Genomic DNA, 17,503 nt, shown 5'->3' with positions numbered 1-17,503 from the left:
CTAGATTGTAGCTAGAAACTAACTAATATGTGTCCCAATACGAAACAACGCCGAGTATATGACATCTATAAAATTACACAAATTTTAACATAGCTTCAAACTTTTAGTGGTCCGATCACTACTGCAAGCTCTTTACGGCAAACGATGATTGGCGCCGTGCAGCCAATTAAAAAAGCACCAAAAATATATCAGCATGTCATCCCGAAAACAGTCACATAAGAATCCTCGGCATGGGCACACAGAAAAGAGGAGAACAGTAAATCGCTAAACGGCAGGAAATCTTTGGCCATTTAGGCCACGTTGTAAAACACCTGCACAATGGAAGAGCAGGAATGAAAGATGAAATGACACAACTTGCGCAGGAACTGACCATGAACTGGGTATTCTACAGATTGCCGTACCACGAACTTACCAACGCTGAAGAAGGACAAATAAACACCATCAATATGGCAGCATATAGGAAAGCCCTCAACCTCCCTATTTTCCAAATTACCTCAATGGTCTTTAAATTGTGCTTTATATAAGAGGGTTTTCAGGCTTTATTCTTCAGCCGCTCCATCAGCAGCGGTAGCACCGAAGCACCAAGTCGCGCTGACCAGCAAGTCGAGACGGAGAGCCAACGCGACGAGACTTCTTCTTCGTCCCAGCGATGGCGATGGGACATCCACGACTTGGTGCCTCTTCCATGTGTGGCTTCTGTGTCACATACCCACGCATTGCGAATGACCAGTGCTGTCCACGCTCCTACATTATTTAAACGAGTATGGTGTTGGCGATGGTCTTCCTTACATTTATAATACCTGTGAAGAAATCAGACAGGCCACTTTCCTAACACAAAAGGAGCATCTGGGAAAAACAAAATTGGTACAGCTTATCCTATGAAATATAGGCACACGTTCAGAACAAAAAGGCTTGACGCCATGACGGGTATGTCACCGATACAACGACTTTCGATAAATACCCTCACCCTGCAAAAAAAAAAAAAAGATCCATACCTTTGAATTCCTTTGAGGAAAGTTTAACCCGCTGCGGTGGCTTGAAGTTTAACCCACCGCGTCCTCGTGCTCAGCAACACAACTCGCCGTTGTGCTGCTGAGCACGAGGTCGCGGGTTCGATTCCCGGCCGCGGCGGCCGCTTTTCTGATGGAGGCGAAAAGCAAAAACGCCCGTGTGTACGAGATTTCGGCGCACGTTAATGATCCCTAGGTGGTCAAAATTAATCCGGAGCCCTCCACTACGGCGCGCCTCATCGCCTGCGTTGCGTCGGCAAGACCGTACAATCAATCAATCGAGGACATTTCGAGAACCATGCACGGGAATGTTCGACAGTACGAAGGAAACAATTGCCGTAGTGGGGCAGTGTAGAAATCGCGGTGATTTCGTACGGAAAAAGAGTAAATCAGGGCCATCCTCCTGGCGATCCGCCTAGCGGAACTATCGAATTGATGCTTAAACATTGTTATACAAGCTCAAAAGACCATTAGTCTCTTGGCTGCAGGCCGAGTAAACGTTTTAGAAAGATTCTCCAATCCACAATAATGAAATTTCACATCACATTAACACCCAGACACAATGGTCTGGTAGGGAGCGACGCAACCGTTCAAGATCCAACCGAAGTCAAAGACTGTGCTCCCTGTTTACCACGGCTACCCCACTACACTGCCTGAAAAATGTGGAGAACGTGTCTTCATCCTACGCCCAGCAACACCATCCTTCCACCTGCCACATGGGATCTCGACGCCGAAGAATCGCAAACTGTGCGCAGAATACACACCAACACATATATCCGCAAATCTAAATGAGTGAATCTGTTAAGTAGAAAACGTCCGACATTAACATTAAAATGTGCTAAATACGGAGAAACACCCACTCTCTTCTAAAAAACCGGATGATATCCACTAATATGCTCTGGAGTGAACAACTGACATTACATGTCTCAGTGATACAGACTCATGGCAAGCTGCTCTGGCTGGCTTGCAAGATCGGCGTGAGCGGATTATGGGGCCTTCGACTTCTGGTTCCATCGTTGAGTTCCCTATCACCTCTGTACCCCTTTTCTAAAACTTTCATTAAGTCTTACTCAACGAAAATCTGTCTGGGAGTGTCCAAATAAAAACCAAAACGTTCATAGAAGCCACCACGCTAGAGAATAAACACTTTAAAACTCGGCCTCTGATTTTCGTGTACCGCAGTGATTAAAACCGTTGCGGTTAGTCTATAGCTCTTGTCACTAAACTTCAGTGCTCGGAAAGCATAAAGGATAAATGCAGCAACTGCGTTCCAAAACGCCCCCTCGACGCCGAAGTAACGCTGTCGGGGCGTACATCTTAAGACCTAAACGTTTATGTCATCCACAACTTCTGATATTGGATTTAAATAGTAAGCAACATTTCTGGTAGCACTAGCTCCGAGATGCATTCAGTCTTCTGGTTTTCCCAGTGCGCGTTCTGTGAAATTATTGCGTAAGGGAATTGCCTATAGTCAATGGCATTATTAAGGGGCATATGCTCCTTTTCTTCGAGTGCAAAGACCCTTTCATCATGCCACCCCTGAGGTTTAGCGTAGCGAAATTTAAACGTTCCCTGAAGAATTATACTCACCGCAACATCATGCGTTTCCGTTATTTTTTGGCAAGCGTTGGGAGGTCCAGAATTCAAAACAAGAAAGAATAGGGGCCGAATGAAGCGTATAAAAACAGGTAAAATGGGTGCGAAGTGTTTTACTCCGCCTCGAACAAACTGGTGTAAGCTGTGCAATCTACCCCGTACAACACGCAACATTTGCACCTTCGAACGCTTCAACCATCGCGTTTCGTCGGTAATATTCATCTCAGTCCAATGTGATGTCGGAGAATGCCCGGCTGAAATGACACAACTTTCTATCACGTGCCTGAACTTGTATGTCAGGGACATACCTGTACTTTCCTTTATTTTTAATGCTGAGTATCCCTCACGCCTGAATTGGCGATATCCGCGTGACAAAACGGCGGGGCCCAAAGCTTCAGTGAATATCCTGCCTTCTTCACCTAGTGAATCTCCCACGGGTCTGCCGCGCCAGTGCTTCACTAGATGTCGCAAGCACCCCTCAGATGCGTAGTTTGTGCGTGATGCGTAGAAACGCAACAACGGAAATGGAGGGAGCGTCTACATTACCGTGGGGTTGGACAGAGTAGCTCGAAAAGTGGAGGCATTGAATGGACTTGCGAGATAGTTGGGGAGGGAAGGTTAAGGGAAGGTTAAGAGAAGGCAAAATTTGGAGTTCTGGAAAAATAGAGGGAGAGGGGTGGAGATGCTGTGAAGGGTCTCTACCTTGTAAGCGGAAATATGTCTCAGAACCAGGGTGCCATTTACAGCGCATACCTCCGGGCATTAATCTGTATAAGCTTTCTAAAATCACCGCACATTGCCGCGCTAACGTGTGGTAAGTGTGCACGTGATTCGGCTGGTGCCAGTTCTGTGTTACGTCTATTGGACCATCCACGTAGAACGGTGACTTGTTGCAGTAAGATCACGCTTCATAGGATCATTTCTATATGAGCGTTCAAGATTCGTCCGCGATCTCTTGTTGCAGTGGTCGATTAGACGTAACATCACGCATTACGTGTAGCACTCTTACTAATACAATGCTTATCGGATCTACGTAGATAATCAGCCCAAATGATGTGCTATACATCAAGTTCTGTTCTTAGATAGCGACAACACGTTTCAAGGCTTGCATTCGAAATATTTTCGATTATTCCCAAAAGTGGAAACAAATGGGCGTGCCGAGCCCTGTTTAGTTTGGAATTGCTTTTATAGCGGACAGCATAACCACGTTTATCGCGGTTTCCAGACTTCAAGACGTTTTCATTACTTTTTTCTTCTCTCTGTCTTCTTTATTTCTTTTCTTTTTTTTTTTTCACTGGTCGCAGTTTTCAACTGACGTAGCATGTTACGCTTACTGCTGGAGCGACACCGTCAGTATGATTAAACTGCTCTCTCTCTCTCTCTCTCTCTCTCTCTCTCTCTCTCTCTCTCTCTCTCTCTCTCTCTCTCTCTCTCTCTCTCTCTCTCTCTCTCTCTCTCTCTCTCTATCGCTCGTGGTTTCATGTCGATTCCGATACTTCGTTCCGTTACTTTTGCAGTGAAACCACCGATCATTGACATTGAAGTTGCCAACTGTGTTACACGTGAGCCTGAACCATGGACAACCACTCAGAAAGCCATCGTGTGAGTTTTTTTTCGTTTGAAAAACTGCTGATGCCTAAACAAAACTGGCAGTCTAGGCAGGTTGTAATTGTTATTTAACGCAAAAAAGCCAGACTTGAAAAAAAATACCTAGACGAGTTTCTGAATAATGGTTCAATTCCGAGGCTGGTTGTCACAAATTGGAAATAAGGTGCCGGCGGCCGTACAACCCACAGGCTCCGATGACTGGCGCCGAACGTCGAAATGGTCACGGTGATCTTAGTGCCAGCCTCCAAAAAATCCATAACTCTAGTTATTAAACACCCAAAAGCACTCAATGAAGTCACATGATAATATATTACAGTTTAAAGGGGGTCAGTAAAACAAAGTTTTGCACGGGCTTGTCCAGGGGGTCTGCGTGGAATTTTCTTCACGATCGTTAAATTTTCTTTGGTAAGATGAGATCGAAAATATCCCTGTGTCGCTAAGTGTTGTTCACCCTAACCCCACAAACTATTTTGTAAACTCCTAATATACTTGAGGGTTTATTTGACCACAGTTCGCCTCAGGTAAGAATAATTGCGATCATAATAGGCCAGTTGGGAGTCACAGCGCACGAATTTTCTGCGCTGTTGCGTTGCGCACTCTTGGGTTCGCCAAAGCATGTCTCACTGCTTGCATTGTAAGAGGCCCCAGCGCACGTCATCCTTGAGTCACATCGTATGTAGGGCGTCGTTTTTGGACATATCTGCTTACTTCGATGCCGCAGTTGCCATTGCCGTGAACTGTGGGGAAGAGTAGACACAAAGAACATTTGATTACTCCGGCCCAATTGTTGACTGGTAGCGTTGAATTGAACTGTAAAGGAGTTTTTTTTTTTCGGTTAGTAGGGACGCGCACAGGCTACAGAAACCGCAGAAGGCTAGTTTTGATAAGAAGAACTTTAAAGAAACTCTGCGACACTTCTGATAAATCCTTTCACTCTTTCCTTCGCGTATAGAAGCACTGCGACAGCTATAGTTATCGCCAGCAGGCGTGTTGGCGGAGCGCCAGTGCGCTATTTGCTCGTCGCTGCAGATGCGCCTTCCGTTGTTGCTTTGCTTTTGTGGCTTTCTTTTGAAATTACTGTCGAATGCGCTCATCTCTGAAACTGAAGAAAAGCCGGCCAATAGCTGCTACACCGCTGTAATGACGTAATTCCAGCGGTCAAAGAACGCCATAACCGGGAAAGAGAGAAAAACATTTTGAGTAAGTTTCCAAGTTATCTGAGGGGCATAGAGCCGTAATTTTCGGCTGAGGTACTTGCGACCCCTTAATTTAAGCAGTGGCTGTGCTGTTGACTACGTTCGTCAAACCTTTGAGATTTAAAAAAAGTGGAGCGTGTTGCAGGGTCCCTTTAAGGATTAATCTTCTCCATGCTCAGCAGAATACACTACTAACTCTAGAGAGGGGAATTATGGGTCTCCAGTTTTCCCCGGAAAAATTACCAACCTTATTATTTCTCTCTTTGCATAGAATTTCTCTGGCTACCTTGGCTGCCCTCATGACGGCGAGCACCGTCGTCGATGAGGTACTTGCCTGGAGCGTTCCAGCCCGAAAAAGAGAAGGTAAGACAGTAATGTTCGCCCCTGCAGAACACCTTGGAATATTGAGTAAGATATGCTGTACTACAGTGGCATATCTAACGCTTAACTTGAAGACGGGAGCTCACAAATCACGCGGAAAATTAAGACCAAGACAAACGGTGTCTCGGAGCATGGAATCTTCTTTGAATACAATCAGGTCTAAATCTTGACTTTGAGAGCGCTGCGCTGATTAAGTTCCCAAGCACGAAAGACTGGAGAAACACAGGATGCACGCACACGTACAGAAGAAAAGGGAGGGAGGGAGGGAAAGGGATGTGATGGGGGTTGCAAGATGAGAAAAACCAGGAAGAACATAGTGTGATGTGCGGGAGGTGGCGTTGTGTGGCAGACGCGGCACACAGGCTAGCGTCTTTAGAAGAAATTTCAGGTGGAGAAAGCAGATCGGCAGCCATTTTTTCTCGCGCCCTTTCCCTTTCTCGCGCCCTTTCGCTCTCTTTCTTTCGTTTTTGTTTTTTGCTAAACCTTATAAATCTCCCAGAAAACGCGATAGGTCAGAATCTATCCCTAAATGACAAAGTAGTGCTACAGGACAAAAACCAGCCCACCTAAACAATTCTTATGGTTTCCGAAAGCGAAAGTATAGGCGTCTAGCTGAACGTTTGAGACGCCTTGTTTCGCCTCGCGTTGTCGATGGGCTTTCTAATCTTGCTGCTGAAAACGCTTTGATCTGCGATTTGCTCAACGTTTCCAAATCGCTTCCCCTTTCAACTTGCCCTACGTGTTGCACCGCTGCTCGTCCGTGCCGCCGCGTAATGCAAGAGTTGACGACAACGGCGATATCCGCTGCTTGTTCTGTTCTTCCGTTCATCCGCGTTATACGGGCGCGAACGAAAACTTCTCGCTACTGCCGAGTTTAAGCTCGCTGAGTGGAATGCCCCGTGAATGGCCGGTTATGTTATCAGGCGCGCCGGTGCCTGTCACAAGCTATTTCGCTCAAGCTGGCCCCGTTAAACGCCTCGTGCGAAAGAACCCTCCGAAGGGGCCGTTTTTTAAAGACGATAGTCTTGGGCTATACCTGAACGCCGACATTTTGGTCTGTCTGTCTGTCTGTCTTTCTGTCTGTCTGTCCTTCGATTGGGCCGCCCGGCCAAAGCGAAAATTTTATATACCCGCAACTATTCCTAAGCATCTATATCTGGAGGCAGTGTTCATACTTGTCAACATTGTTGAACAAAAACAAAACATTACGCAACTCTGAGGCACAAAATCAATACCTAAGTGATATTTGCAGTATTCCTTTATTTAAAAAAAATCTGGATGCTTGATTTTTGCGATAGCCTCCGCCGCGTTTGCGCAGTGGCTAAGGCTTTGTGCTGCTGAGCCCAAGGACGGGGGTTAGATTTCCGGTCGCGGCGCCCGCTTTTCTGATGGAGGTGAAAAGCGAAAACCCTGGTGTGTTGGAGATTTCTGGCACGTTAAACATCCCCAGGTTGTCAAAATTAATCTGGAGCCCTCCACTGCGGCCCGCCTAATCGCCTGTGTAGCGTCGGCGCGTTAAACCTCATAATCAATCAATTTTTGCGATAACAAATGAAATACTACATCCATTGTAGAAAAAAAATTCACTCCGTCACCTGCTGTCGCCCGCGCCACTATAGCTTCTGGCGGCATTCTAAGTAGTTCAACAGTAATGAGAGATTCCAGTAGACGGCGTGTGAACCTCACGTGGCGTAAAGTGGAGCAGTGTAACCCGGTAAACTTGAATTGATTTACGTGGCAGGGGCGCCAGACGACTATTGTCTTGAAATGACATTTGCAACGAAGTGAGCAGATGCACGGCCAATTTTTTCATTACGCATGTGAATGCAGTTTTTTTACCGTCGAATTGGCCATTTAACGGTCTCGCCTTAAAAAGAAATTTAATACACGGTAAAGAGCAGCCCTTGATCAAAAACCAAAGCCAGCAAGGATAAAACTGGCACAGGAAAGGTTATCTTTTTAATTAGGAACCATAATGTAGAGTCAAGGAGTCTATAAAGTAATATGAAGAGCTACATAAAATGAACAAACACAACGAATACATTAAAGCAAGTTACGACCACTATGAAAGAGCTAAATCAAAGAAAACGTCATTTCCTAGAAGTAAGACAAAATTGTGCACTGAATTATGGCACTGGTCCTGCAAACCTTCAGCGTGCTTAAGTTTATTCCCGGATTTATTTGTGGCTGGGTCGACGCTGACGAATAGTAGACTAAATTTTGTTACGATGAGAATGTTTCGTTGCACGTGTGGCGGCGCTAGGCTATTTGAGCAGCAGAAAGACGCGCCCGCAAACGCAACCCACTCAGGTGCACTGCCGGAGCTTGATATATATGGTAACCCCACGTATGATGGAGCGCATTGAAGTACCCGCACCATCGGCGAATCCCCATGGTTTTACTGGCGATGAGCCAATAGCCAGATCAAGAGCTAATAGAAGAGAGCCAATAGACAGTATGAGGGGACTCCAGTGGCCTCATTCTACAACTACTGGTGTCCCGGTAAATTTTACAACCACCACGACATCCTGATTTGAGTGGCACCAGTGTTCTAGGCACATTAAAGTTGAAGTTAACACGCGCGTCATATACAGCCTGCCTTACTAGGGAGTGATACAGAGTGCACACCATGGACGGGTACACAGTACTACGGAAGCACCAAATTGCATGCGAGTTTGTTTCCTGAAGCAACCCTGACCAAACGGGAAGGTTGTTGTTCTTCAGCCTACACGCCTTTAGCTCGCATACCCTCGATGACAGGCACTTGCAGTTGCACTGAACATCGCCTCCTTTACTATTTTCATGCCTGCGGAGTCACCCCAAAGCCTGCCCGTCTTGCCCTCTCCCACTGCGCCTGAATTCCGCGGGCTGGCGCTACCCACCGATCCTCCTGCTACCGATTCTCTTCCGCTAGGTCGCACGGTAACAGACGATCCACGTGCAAATATCGCCTCCTTTACTTTTTCAATGCCTGCGGCGTCGCGCCGGTTCCCATTGCCGCCAAATCGCCGCCCTATTTCACTCACCTACCCGCGGTGGTGCAAGTGACCGATCCTCTGTAGCGGTTGCTGTCGTCAGCTGATGCCGGGTTTTTGGGCTCGATTTTGCTTTCGTCTGACGTATGTTCTAAAATAATACTTGTTTTCCTCAATAACTTTCCTCTTTTCCAGAGTGCCTTATTGTGCAGTCAGTAAGTGAACAGATTGTGTTTCTCTCGTACAGTTTAGGCGACCGCTTTAATTATACCCGTTTTGTCGCTCTTTGACGGATGTATTTGCTACTTTGAATAGAGAGCTTTAACTTCCTACATATAATTCGTTTCCTGCACAGTTTGCTGCGTTTCCACGCATGAAACAGCAGCGGTGAAGCTGTCAGTTTCATTGGGCAACGTTATATGATTGAGACGTATCGGACAACACCCATATGTTTATCAGAAATTCAAACAAATTAAACGGCATCAAACACTTTAAGAACAATTATAAATGAACAGAACGAAACAGATGTGAAAACAGAGTTGTTACGGTACACCTGGAGGAAGGACAATTTGCAAAGCTTTAGAACTTTCAGTGAGAGAGGTTTTGTGCGATATATCCTTCTCACGTTATTCTTGTAGGCGATATAAAATGCCTGGTTGGTCAGCAGCGACTTGATAAACTTTCTACATATGAGTTCAGCCAACTCTCGCGGATTACCTTTGTCGGAATTTTCACACACCAAGACTGGCGTTGATGTGCAGAGCTCAACGCTGTGCTTCAAGCATGTGTCTAGGGGCTTGAAAGCGACCGACGATCCGAAAGCATCGCGTCAGAAAACTTCTTCAAGGCATGCAGCAGTCTGACTAGCTGGTGTGTTGGATATCTTCCGTTCTTTCCGTAGAGGGTTCGCGCTTTATGTTTTTTTTTTTTTGAAGCTTACATCGCTCCTTCCTTCTCTCTTCGGTGCCGGCCTCATGTACGAAGGGTAGTGCGGGAAAACACTAGGCACAGAATCTTCTTTTCGTGTCACTCCGAAAGTCTTGCTGCCGAAGGGCAGACTGCAGACCATTGCGTAATAGGACGTTGAGTTGTGTTCCCAGTTCTTTCTAGAAATTTTCTTTACCTATTGTGCTTCCAGGGCTTCGTTCACTGAGAATTCATGGTAGGAGGCATCCGGATCCATCATTCTTCGGTTTTAAGTTTCACGAGCAAAACGTCGTCGCTTGATTAATGAGCAGGTATAAACGAATTTAGCGGCAGTTATGCTCGTATATATTGCAAAAGAAATACGTAACATGAGGAGCCATTCACTGGCAAAAAACGGGAATGTTCAGTGCACGGTTTGTTCGCGTATCACTGAATGACACCACGTAACAGTGGCATAACCACAAAAAGTGACTAAAAGAGCTGACAGATTAAATAGGTAGTAGCCGAGGCTATGGATCCAAAAAGTACTGTTTATTGTGCGCATGCAGTGAGTCAAATAAAGAGAAAAAAACGCTTGCTACACAGACATCACAGTTCGGATTTTTGAAACCTCAAACGGGTGGATACCCAAACAAAAACAAAAATTGGCGGCGTATCTTCTCAATTCGCTGCAAATGTCGTTCAACGACGTTAGTTTTCTGCCGCGCAATTACGATGTGATCAGGAGGTTTAACGTGCTGACACTACACAGGTGGTGAGGCGCGCCGTAGTGGAGGGCTCCTAATTAATTTTGACCACCTGGGGATCTTTAACGTGCGCCGGCATCTCGAACACACGGGCGTTTTCGCTTTTCGCCTCCATCAGAAAAGCGGCCGCCGCAGCCGGGAATCAAACCCGCGTCCTCGTGATCAGCAGTGCAACGCCTTAGCCACTGAGCCAACGCGGTGGATCCACGCAAATACATCTCTTCTTTCCCCCACCCGCCTCTCATGCCGTCCTCACCCTTTCGCTCCTTCCACAGCAAACACGTACGAAGGTTCGTTAAAGGGACACAGAAGTTACTTGTAAACACTGCGGGAGTATTTGCGCAAATTTTAGTCTGGAGTCTCTAGGCCATATTTCGAGCATCCACGCTGCGTTTACGGGACTTTATTATTTAGTAGAAACATCCATTCGAAAGTGCTGACCTCCTCTCTGCATCCTCCTTGCCGATGTACTATGTCGTTTTGTGTGACGCTCAATCGAGATGGCTTGGCTTGACTGCGCTACCGCCCTGCTCGCCGACCCTCCGAAAGAGTCAGTCGGTCCAGCGTTTAGTCGGGCTGGCCGCCGGCGGATCGTCGCAATTAGTTCGCTCAGTTGAAACTAAGCCACGACACGATTTATGCTTGGAAGAATGTGCCTTTAGTTTGTTAGTTTGTAGACAGTTTCAAGCTCCAAGTCCAAGTAGCTCCGCACAAGCGCATATGCGAAGCTCCGCTGACTGGTACGCGAGTAGAAAAATCTAAGGCCAATGAAAGGCAGGAGAAGACTCAGCGAAGCTAATATATGAGGGAATAAATAAACTGAACGTTTTATTCTACAGCTTAAAACTAAGGTGCACGAAGCACTTTTTGCGCTGGGTGAACTAGCACAGCCGTTCAGTAGCACAACCACACATTTGCGATCGCTTTTCTGCCTTAGGGATGCAGTCGCTATAAGATGAGATATTTGTGGAAATTTGGGGACGAGCGGTACTCATGGATAGTCACGTAAGCGTCTTGGAATTCTAAAGCTAAATAAAAATGTAAACAGGCCATACGATATATGTTTTATATATCCGTTTCTGACAGTACTGGCTTATGACCGCGTGGTATGGATAATTAGGTTCACTGTTTTGCCCTTCGCAAGTTCGAATCACCGATAACGCATTTTTTGAAGTTGACCTATTTGTTTTTGGGTAATGTTTTCTATACTCAGTTCACCATTTTAGCGCTGCCACCTTCAATTCTACACGACCGAGTTCGCAGCAAGCGTGTAGATTGACATTGACGCGCTGGCGAGTTCCCGTTGGCGTGGTGTTGACATAAGCACCGACTGCTTGAGGGCACAGTGCCGAATCAGCCGACTCTCGGCCTGGTGCGAACATGCCCCTTACGACGCAGGTGCGAGCCAGGAAAGCTCCAACGGTGGGAAGGGGCAAAGGGCCTCGCATTTGAGCGTCTCAGGTACGCGGAGGGCGTTCAGCCACTGCGTACGCCTAACCTATAGTGATCGTCACCATTCAAAGTCGTGCTGGCCGGCTTATCTGACGCCTTTTACAGTCGACAACTTGGCAGAAGCGCAGTATGCCGATTCGTAAAATTTCGAGAATGCCCAGCCAACGCTAACGTCGGATTCTAATCATGTTGTTTTGCAGAAGTGAAACCGATAGTGGTTTGAAATAATATCGGACATCGTCCAATCACAGTAGCACCGGGTATGAGCGTCACTGCTTTAGTTGGTGTTGCCGCCGCATTCTGCGTGTGGTAGTTTTTCTTCTTTAATGCTTTATAAATAAATGTTGCTTTCTGGACCGCCCAAAACGATGGAAAGTGTGTATGCGTAAGCCGGTCTACGCAATGCCACCAAAAACAGAAACTTTCCAAATTCGCTTCACTGCCCCTTTACAGTCAGTCCAAATTTTCCGCGTTCCACTTCTCGCACAATTTACTAGAACCTTTGTTCCTGTTTGACTTCGAACGCTACCACGAGGTCCAGGCTCACGCGAGCTCTTTTTCTATTGGTGCGTCAATATGTTGCTTTCAACCCGTAGTTTTGAAGGGAGGCTTGTATTATCTGACTTGCGCCATCGGGGGTTGCGTACGCCAAAACGCCTTACGGCAAAGTCAACTTTATCCACGTCCTTTAATGACGACGATAATGATGCCCTTGAAGTGTTTGAAGCATGTACCTACTCGAGGGGATTAGCTAGGCATGAAGTGTTGACTGTGCCTACTTTTTAACGTGCTCTTCGGGCGCAGCTCTCGTCCGCCTTCGCAGCTCGCGCAGGCGCGCACAAGTGTCGTACTATGCCACGCCAGAGTGGGTAGCCGTGCCAGCTGTTTCTCTAGTTTGTCGTGTGAAAAGCTGGAAATTTCTTGTGTTCGGAAGAATCACAAAGCAGCTTCGCAACGTTTTTTTAGCTGGTGCAATCTGCGGTGATTGTCGATATAGGCCTTCAGGGCTGATATTCTGAAACACTCGCGCCATGTAATGGTTGATGGATAGAGTACTGAAACAAGAGCCAACCCTGCCAATATTTGCCCTTATTAGTTTGTGCTCAATAGACCTGGCATGCCGGCTAAAATTTTCGCCGACATGCTAGCTAGTGCCGGGCAGGAAAGGATGAAAGAATCAAAATTACGGCGGCGAAATGCCAACACTGGTGGAAAACAAAAGGAGCGACAGGCAAGCGATGCCACTACTGAATAGGACAGACCTGAGCACTGAGATAGTTTAAGCGCTAGGGCTGGTTTGCACGGCCTACGAGGCGCATGCGAGAAACCCCGCGCTGCGTACCTTTCAACGCGAGCAAGGCGTGCGTATTGGCCCCGTGTAAATTTAGCGCGAGATAAGAACGGCATGTTCACGCACTCATAGAGATGTATTACTTAATCTTCCATGCCTTGCTTCAACTTGCAAGCACGGGGTCTTAGCTGAACTGTAAAAACCTTAGCGTTATTTCGAAGCGAGGTGAAACAGAACTATGTTGCTCTGAAACTTCCGAATAGGTCTCGAAAGTAATCGCGATATATTCGTGCAGGCCCCACTTACCTTGCCTTTTTATAGGTGTGTCTACATTAACAAGTGCTTGAAAGCTCCATTCACTGATAAGGACCTTTTCTCTGCAGGTTTTCTATACAGGGTCCTGGCGGCATTCTCTGTAACGTCTAATACTCGGGGACTGCTCCAAATGCCAGCCGCGAGTTCTACTGAACACACCTATCGCTTTCTTCATGGAATGCGATTCATTTGCGTATGCGGCGTTTTAGTCGGCCACTGCGTGAATACCTACTCCGATACCTGGGGTAAGCCCTACATTTGCGATTGAGGAAATTTACTTTTTTTTGCTTCCTGAACAATACTAGGAGGGAGAACAATTAAATTATCTGTACTGAAGCCAAGTTCCTATGAAAATACTTTTGTCAGGATGCCCTGACCGGATGCTGGGCTACGATAACAGGTTAAAAATATGACGAATAAAAAATATTGAGCCTATATTTCATCGCGCAGTAAAATGTCTAGGCTAACATCTGTTATGCCGTAAGCTCGTCTTCTGCAACGGACACACGACGAAACCCCAAATTCTTTGCACTTGACGAATCCCTATGGGCCCGGCGTTGACACACGCAAATGAAGAATAAAATTTTCCGTAAAGAAAGTTCTACCATTCCCTTCGAGTGGCTAGAGGCTGTCTCGAACAATAATTTTTACTCGTTAACTTCTGTCAATCAGAACAAAAGCACAATGTTATCGTACAAATTTATGGTCACACATTGAATACTTTGGCTCCTCCGCCAAAGTCCTTCATTTTCATTTCTTTTTGTCAGTTACCGAGAAACCTTTGGAGGGAAGGAGTAGTAGATATAGAGACGATTGCCTTCTCCGTCTTCATCCGCTAAGAACCGCACAACTGTGCTTCCAACTAATGTCCTGCGCTTAAGGAATTTGCAGCATCTGCATTGTAGAATTTCCTGTTCACTATATTGCATCCATCGCTGACAGAATGCTACAGGCTGGAATTATTGGCGGGTTAGCGTCAACCTTTCAAATTATTTTATGAACTTGTCTTCTCAGCCCACCTTGAAACAACGTTAATTGTTTCTGCGCTCTGCGCCCTCCGGTGCCTCAGTTTTAGCTCTCACCGAAACGCAGACAGTTTACGACACTGAATTCAACATTTGGGATAGAACATGTTTTGTTGAAATGGCGATATGGCATTTTCCACATGAAAAAAAAAGCCGTTTTAACAGGCGCAGCCCGAGTAAAGCGACCAAACATCGAAGAGATTTATTCCAGCTGCTGTCGAGTCACTAAGACGCAGAATAAGAAAATATATCCACTTGAGTGCATTGCTTAAGTCAACGAATACTTTGTGGTAATTTTGTCGACTATATTTTCAGTTCTGTAAGGAAAAGCTCAGCAGCTCTTCAGCTTGTTATTTTGCATAAAGACAGCGTTTTATAAGAATATGAACATAAGTTTCAACAAACTATGTTAGATTTTGGTAAGGGGGAGAGCGTGATTTTTGATACCTTGCATTGGGAGGTTATTACAATAGGATCTTTTATTTATTTTCCCTCTTCCCTTCAGGCCAACATTCCAATTTGCTCTCACTAGTGGAAAGGTGGACAATCATATTAGTAGCAGCGATTTTCAACAGTGTGGACACTTTCTTTTTTATGAGGTAGGTAATATTCTTCAAAATATTTTTGGGCTAACATACTTAAAACTTGCATTAAAACAAAAATGAAGAAACTACTGGATGGCTTTTAATTGCTGTTGCTGTCACAGCAATAAACACACGTGCCAAGCTACGCTTGTAATAAGTTTTTCTACAAATGAACCGTGCCAACCACTGTCACCTTCCGTTCCGTAACATTAGTTTACCTGCATCTTTTTTATACCTGCACATGAGCGCCATGATAGCCATGGCTAGTGTAAATGCATCATCGTGCGAGTTACGATACTGGTTCAGTAACCTTCGTAACGATTCAGCAAAATTCAGAAACCATTCTGTCCCACAGGAGTGGATAGCCAGCGAAACTACTTGGTGTAATAAACCTTACACACGATAAAAGGAATTGGTATAAATAAATTAACTTTCGGAGAGCTTTATTCCATCTGAAGTGTGACGGCAGTCGGATTTGTGGCAAATGTCTGCCCCGTGGTTTACAATTTCACGAGCGCGTAAATAACCTACCCCTTCATTCAAAATGCCCAGCGCTGCGTGTGAGGGGGTGAATCTTCATGAACAAAAGCCGCGCCGCGACTGGCTGCTCTTCGGCATCCTTCAGTTTCAGCTGGTGAGCCGGCCTCTCAGGGGAAAGAACGCCTCTACTGGTAAATGCGAAGGCAGCCGAGTCACTGGGCCTAGCTTTATACGCCAAAGTCTATTTAATTAAAAATGAACTAGAATGGGAAATCATGCGACGAATATCCTGTTCCATATACGAGCATTGCCATGAACGTTTGTCGCAGCACTACGGCTGAAACAACAGAAGAGTTTTCTCGGCCAGTGCAATCTGACATAGGTCAGACTAAGGACCCAATACGGCACTCAGTTACAGACCAGTGCCATACGGCTTATATATCAGATTGAGCGAGCCTTGGCAGCGTGAATTTTGGACCACACGCGAATGACATGTTTTAGTTCTTTTCGGATTTCATATGTTCAACAAACTGGTGAAGATCTTTGCTGCATTTTGAAAAGGAAATGCCTTGTGTATGCCAAGTTCAGTCGCAGTCGATGAAATACTGTTAAACCTGAATGTAACGAATCTGCATGTAACGAATCTGCATGTAACGAATTCCTGGATTTATCGGAGGTTTTCAATTCCCATTGCCATCCCCATTGAAGCACATGTGTTTTTGACCTCCATGTAAAGAAGGCATTGCGGCGGTTAACCTAAATGTAACGAAGTCGCTAAGCTGATCACTCATTGTTTTTGCTCTTTTACTCAAAAATCGGCTGGATAAATTTACTAATTTACCGTATACTAGCCATACTGTAAGGAGCCAGCTGCTATGAAAACGTCTAGAATCGCCTAAAAACCAAATTCCTCATGATGATGATCATAAACAGAGCGGCTAGCGCTATCCGTGGCTAATGTAGCAGCCACTTCTGGTTTTGCTTGGGTAACGTGAACACCACACCAGGTAGGAGGAGTAACTACACTTCCTTTTTTTTCACGCGCATCACAAACTACTGTGCATTTCCACGTGTGAGTGCGGTTTCGGATCGCGACCAGTTTTTAGGAGCTAGGCCTGCCTGTCGCCATATAGTCGCGCGTCTCTACTGCTATCTGTGGTATCGATTCGTCGGTAATGAGTTCTGCTGGCAGTAAATGAAATGTTTTGTCTTTTGAAGACAGCCTCGCAATTTTGAATGCCATATCCGCCGGCGAGAAAGAAGAATGTCGCCGCCCTGTACAGTATCCCAGCTATCACCCTCACAACAATTTTAAGCGCGAAAAAAAACATGAAGGTCGCGAAAAGGAGCCCTTTCGGCATATGCGTTTGGTTCTTGAAATGCGTTCAGGCACCGAAAAGTGTCAAAAGTTAAAAGTGATGTTAAATTAGTATTACGAATACGGGGGTAAGTGACCCCACTTTTTTGGAACGCTGTGTAGTGACCAAGCTCATGCGAAAGCAGCAGACAAAACTCCCGCAATTTTTCACTGTGAAATAAATATTTTATGTGTGAGTTCAGCTTCACTGATGTCTAGCATCTGGGCTTCGTTTATGCTTCATTCCCGCGATCTTTAGCTGGAAACCTGCATGTAACGGAAACCTGGATGTAACGAAAAATTGCGAACTTTTGTCAAATTCGTTACATTCAGGTTTACCTATACAGCGTCCTTACGCTTGCTGAGCCAAGGAAGCATCCTGAAGTTCCATTTTGATTTAATAAGGGAGACAGAGAGAGATAGAGAGAGAGAGAGAGAGAGAGAGAGAGAGAGAGAGAGAGAGAGAGAGAGAGAGAGAGAGAGAGAGAGAGAGAGAGAGAGAGAGAGAGAGAGAGAGAGAGAGAGAGCCGTTTTATTGAGCCTTTAAATGCCGCTTAACG

At 45.8% G+C, this 17,503-nt stretch overlaps 1 protein-coding gene across 1 annotated transcript in view; it reads left to right on the top strand.

The window, feature by feature from the left end:
• LOC144142518 (nose resistant to fluoxetine protein 6-like) overlaps positions 1-17,503 on the top strand; it is a 95,650-nt gene that overhangs the window by 21,387 nt on the left and 56,760 nt on the right. The window contains exons 5-8 of the mRNA XM_077674096.1: positions 4,124-4,208; positions 5,682-5,773; positions 13,566-13,742; positions 15,028-15,121. Coding sequence (XP_077530222.1) covers positions 4,124-4,208; positions 5,682-5,773; positions 13,566-13,742; positions 15,028-15,121 — 448 coding nt within the window. The remainder of the gene's footprint in view (positions 1-4,123; positions 4,209-5,681; positions 5,774-13,565; positions 13,743-15,027; positions 15,122-17,503) is intronic.

Source organism: Haemaphysalis longicornis, unplaced genomic scaffold (genome assembly GCF_048455015.1).
Source record: "Haemaphysalis longicornis isolate Haplotype H1 unplaced genomic scaffold, Haemaphysalis longicornis Haplotype H1 scaffold_1, whole genome shotgun sequence".
NCBI lineage: Eukaryota > Metazoa > Arthropoda > Arachnida > Ixodida > Ixodidae > Haemaphysalis > Haemaphysalis longicornis.
This window is presented reverse-complemented; position numbering and strand designations above follow the sequence as displayed.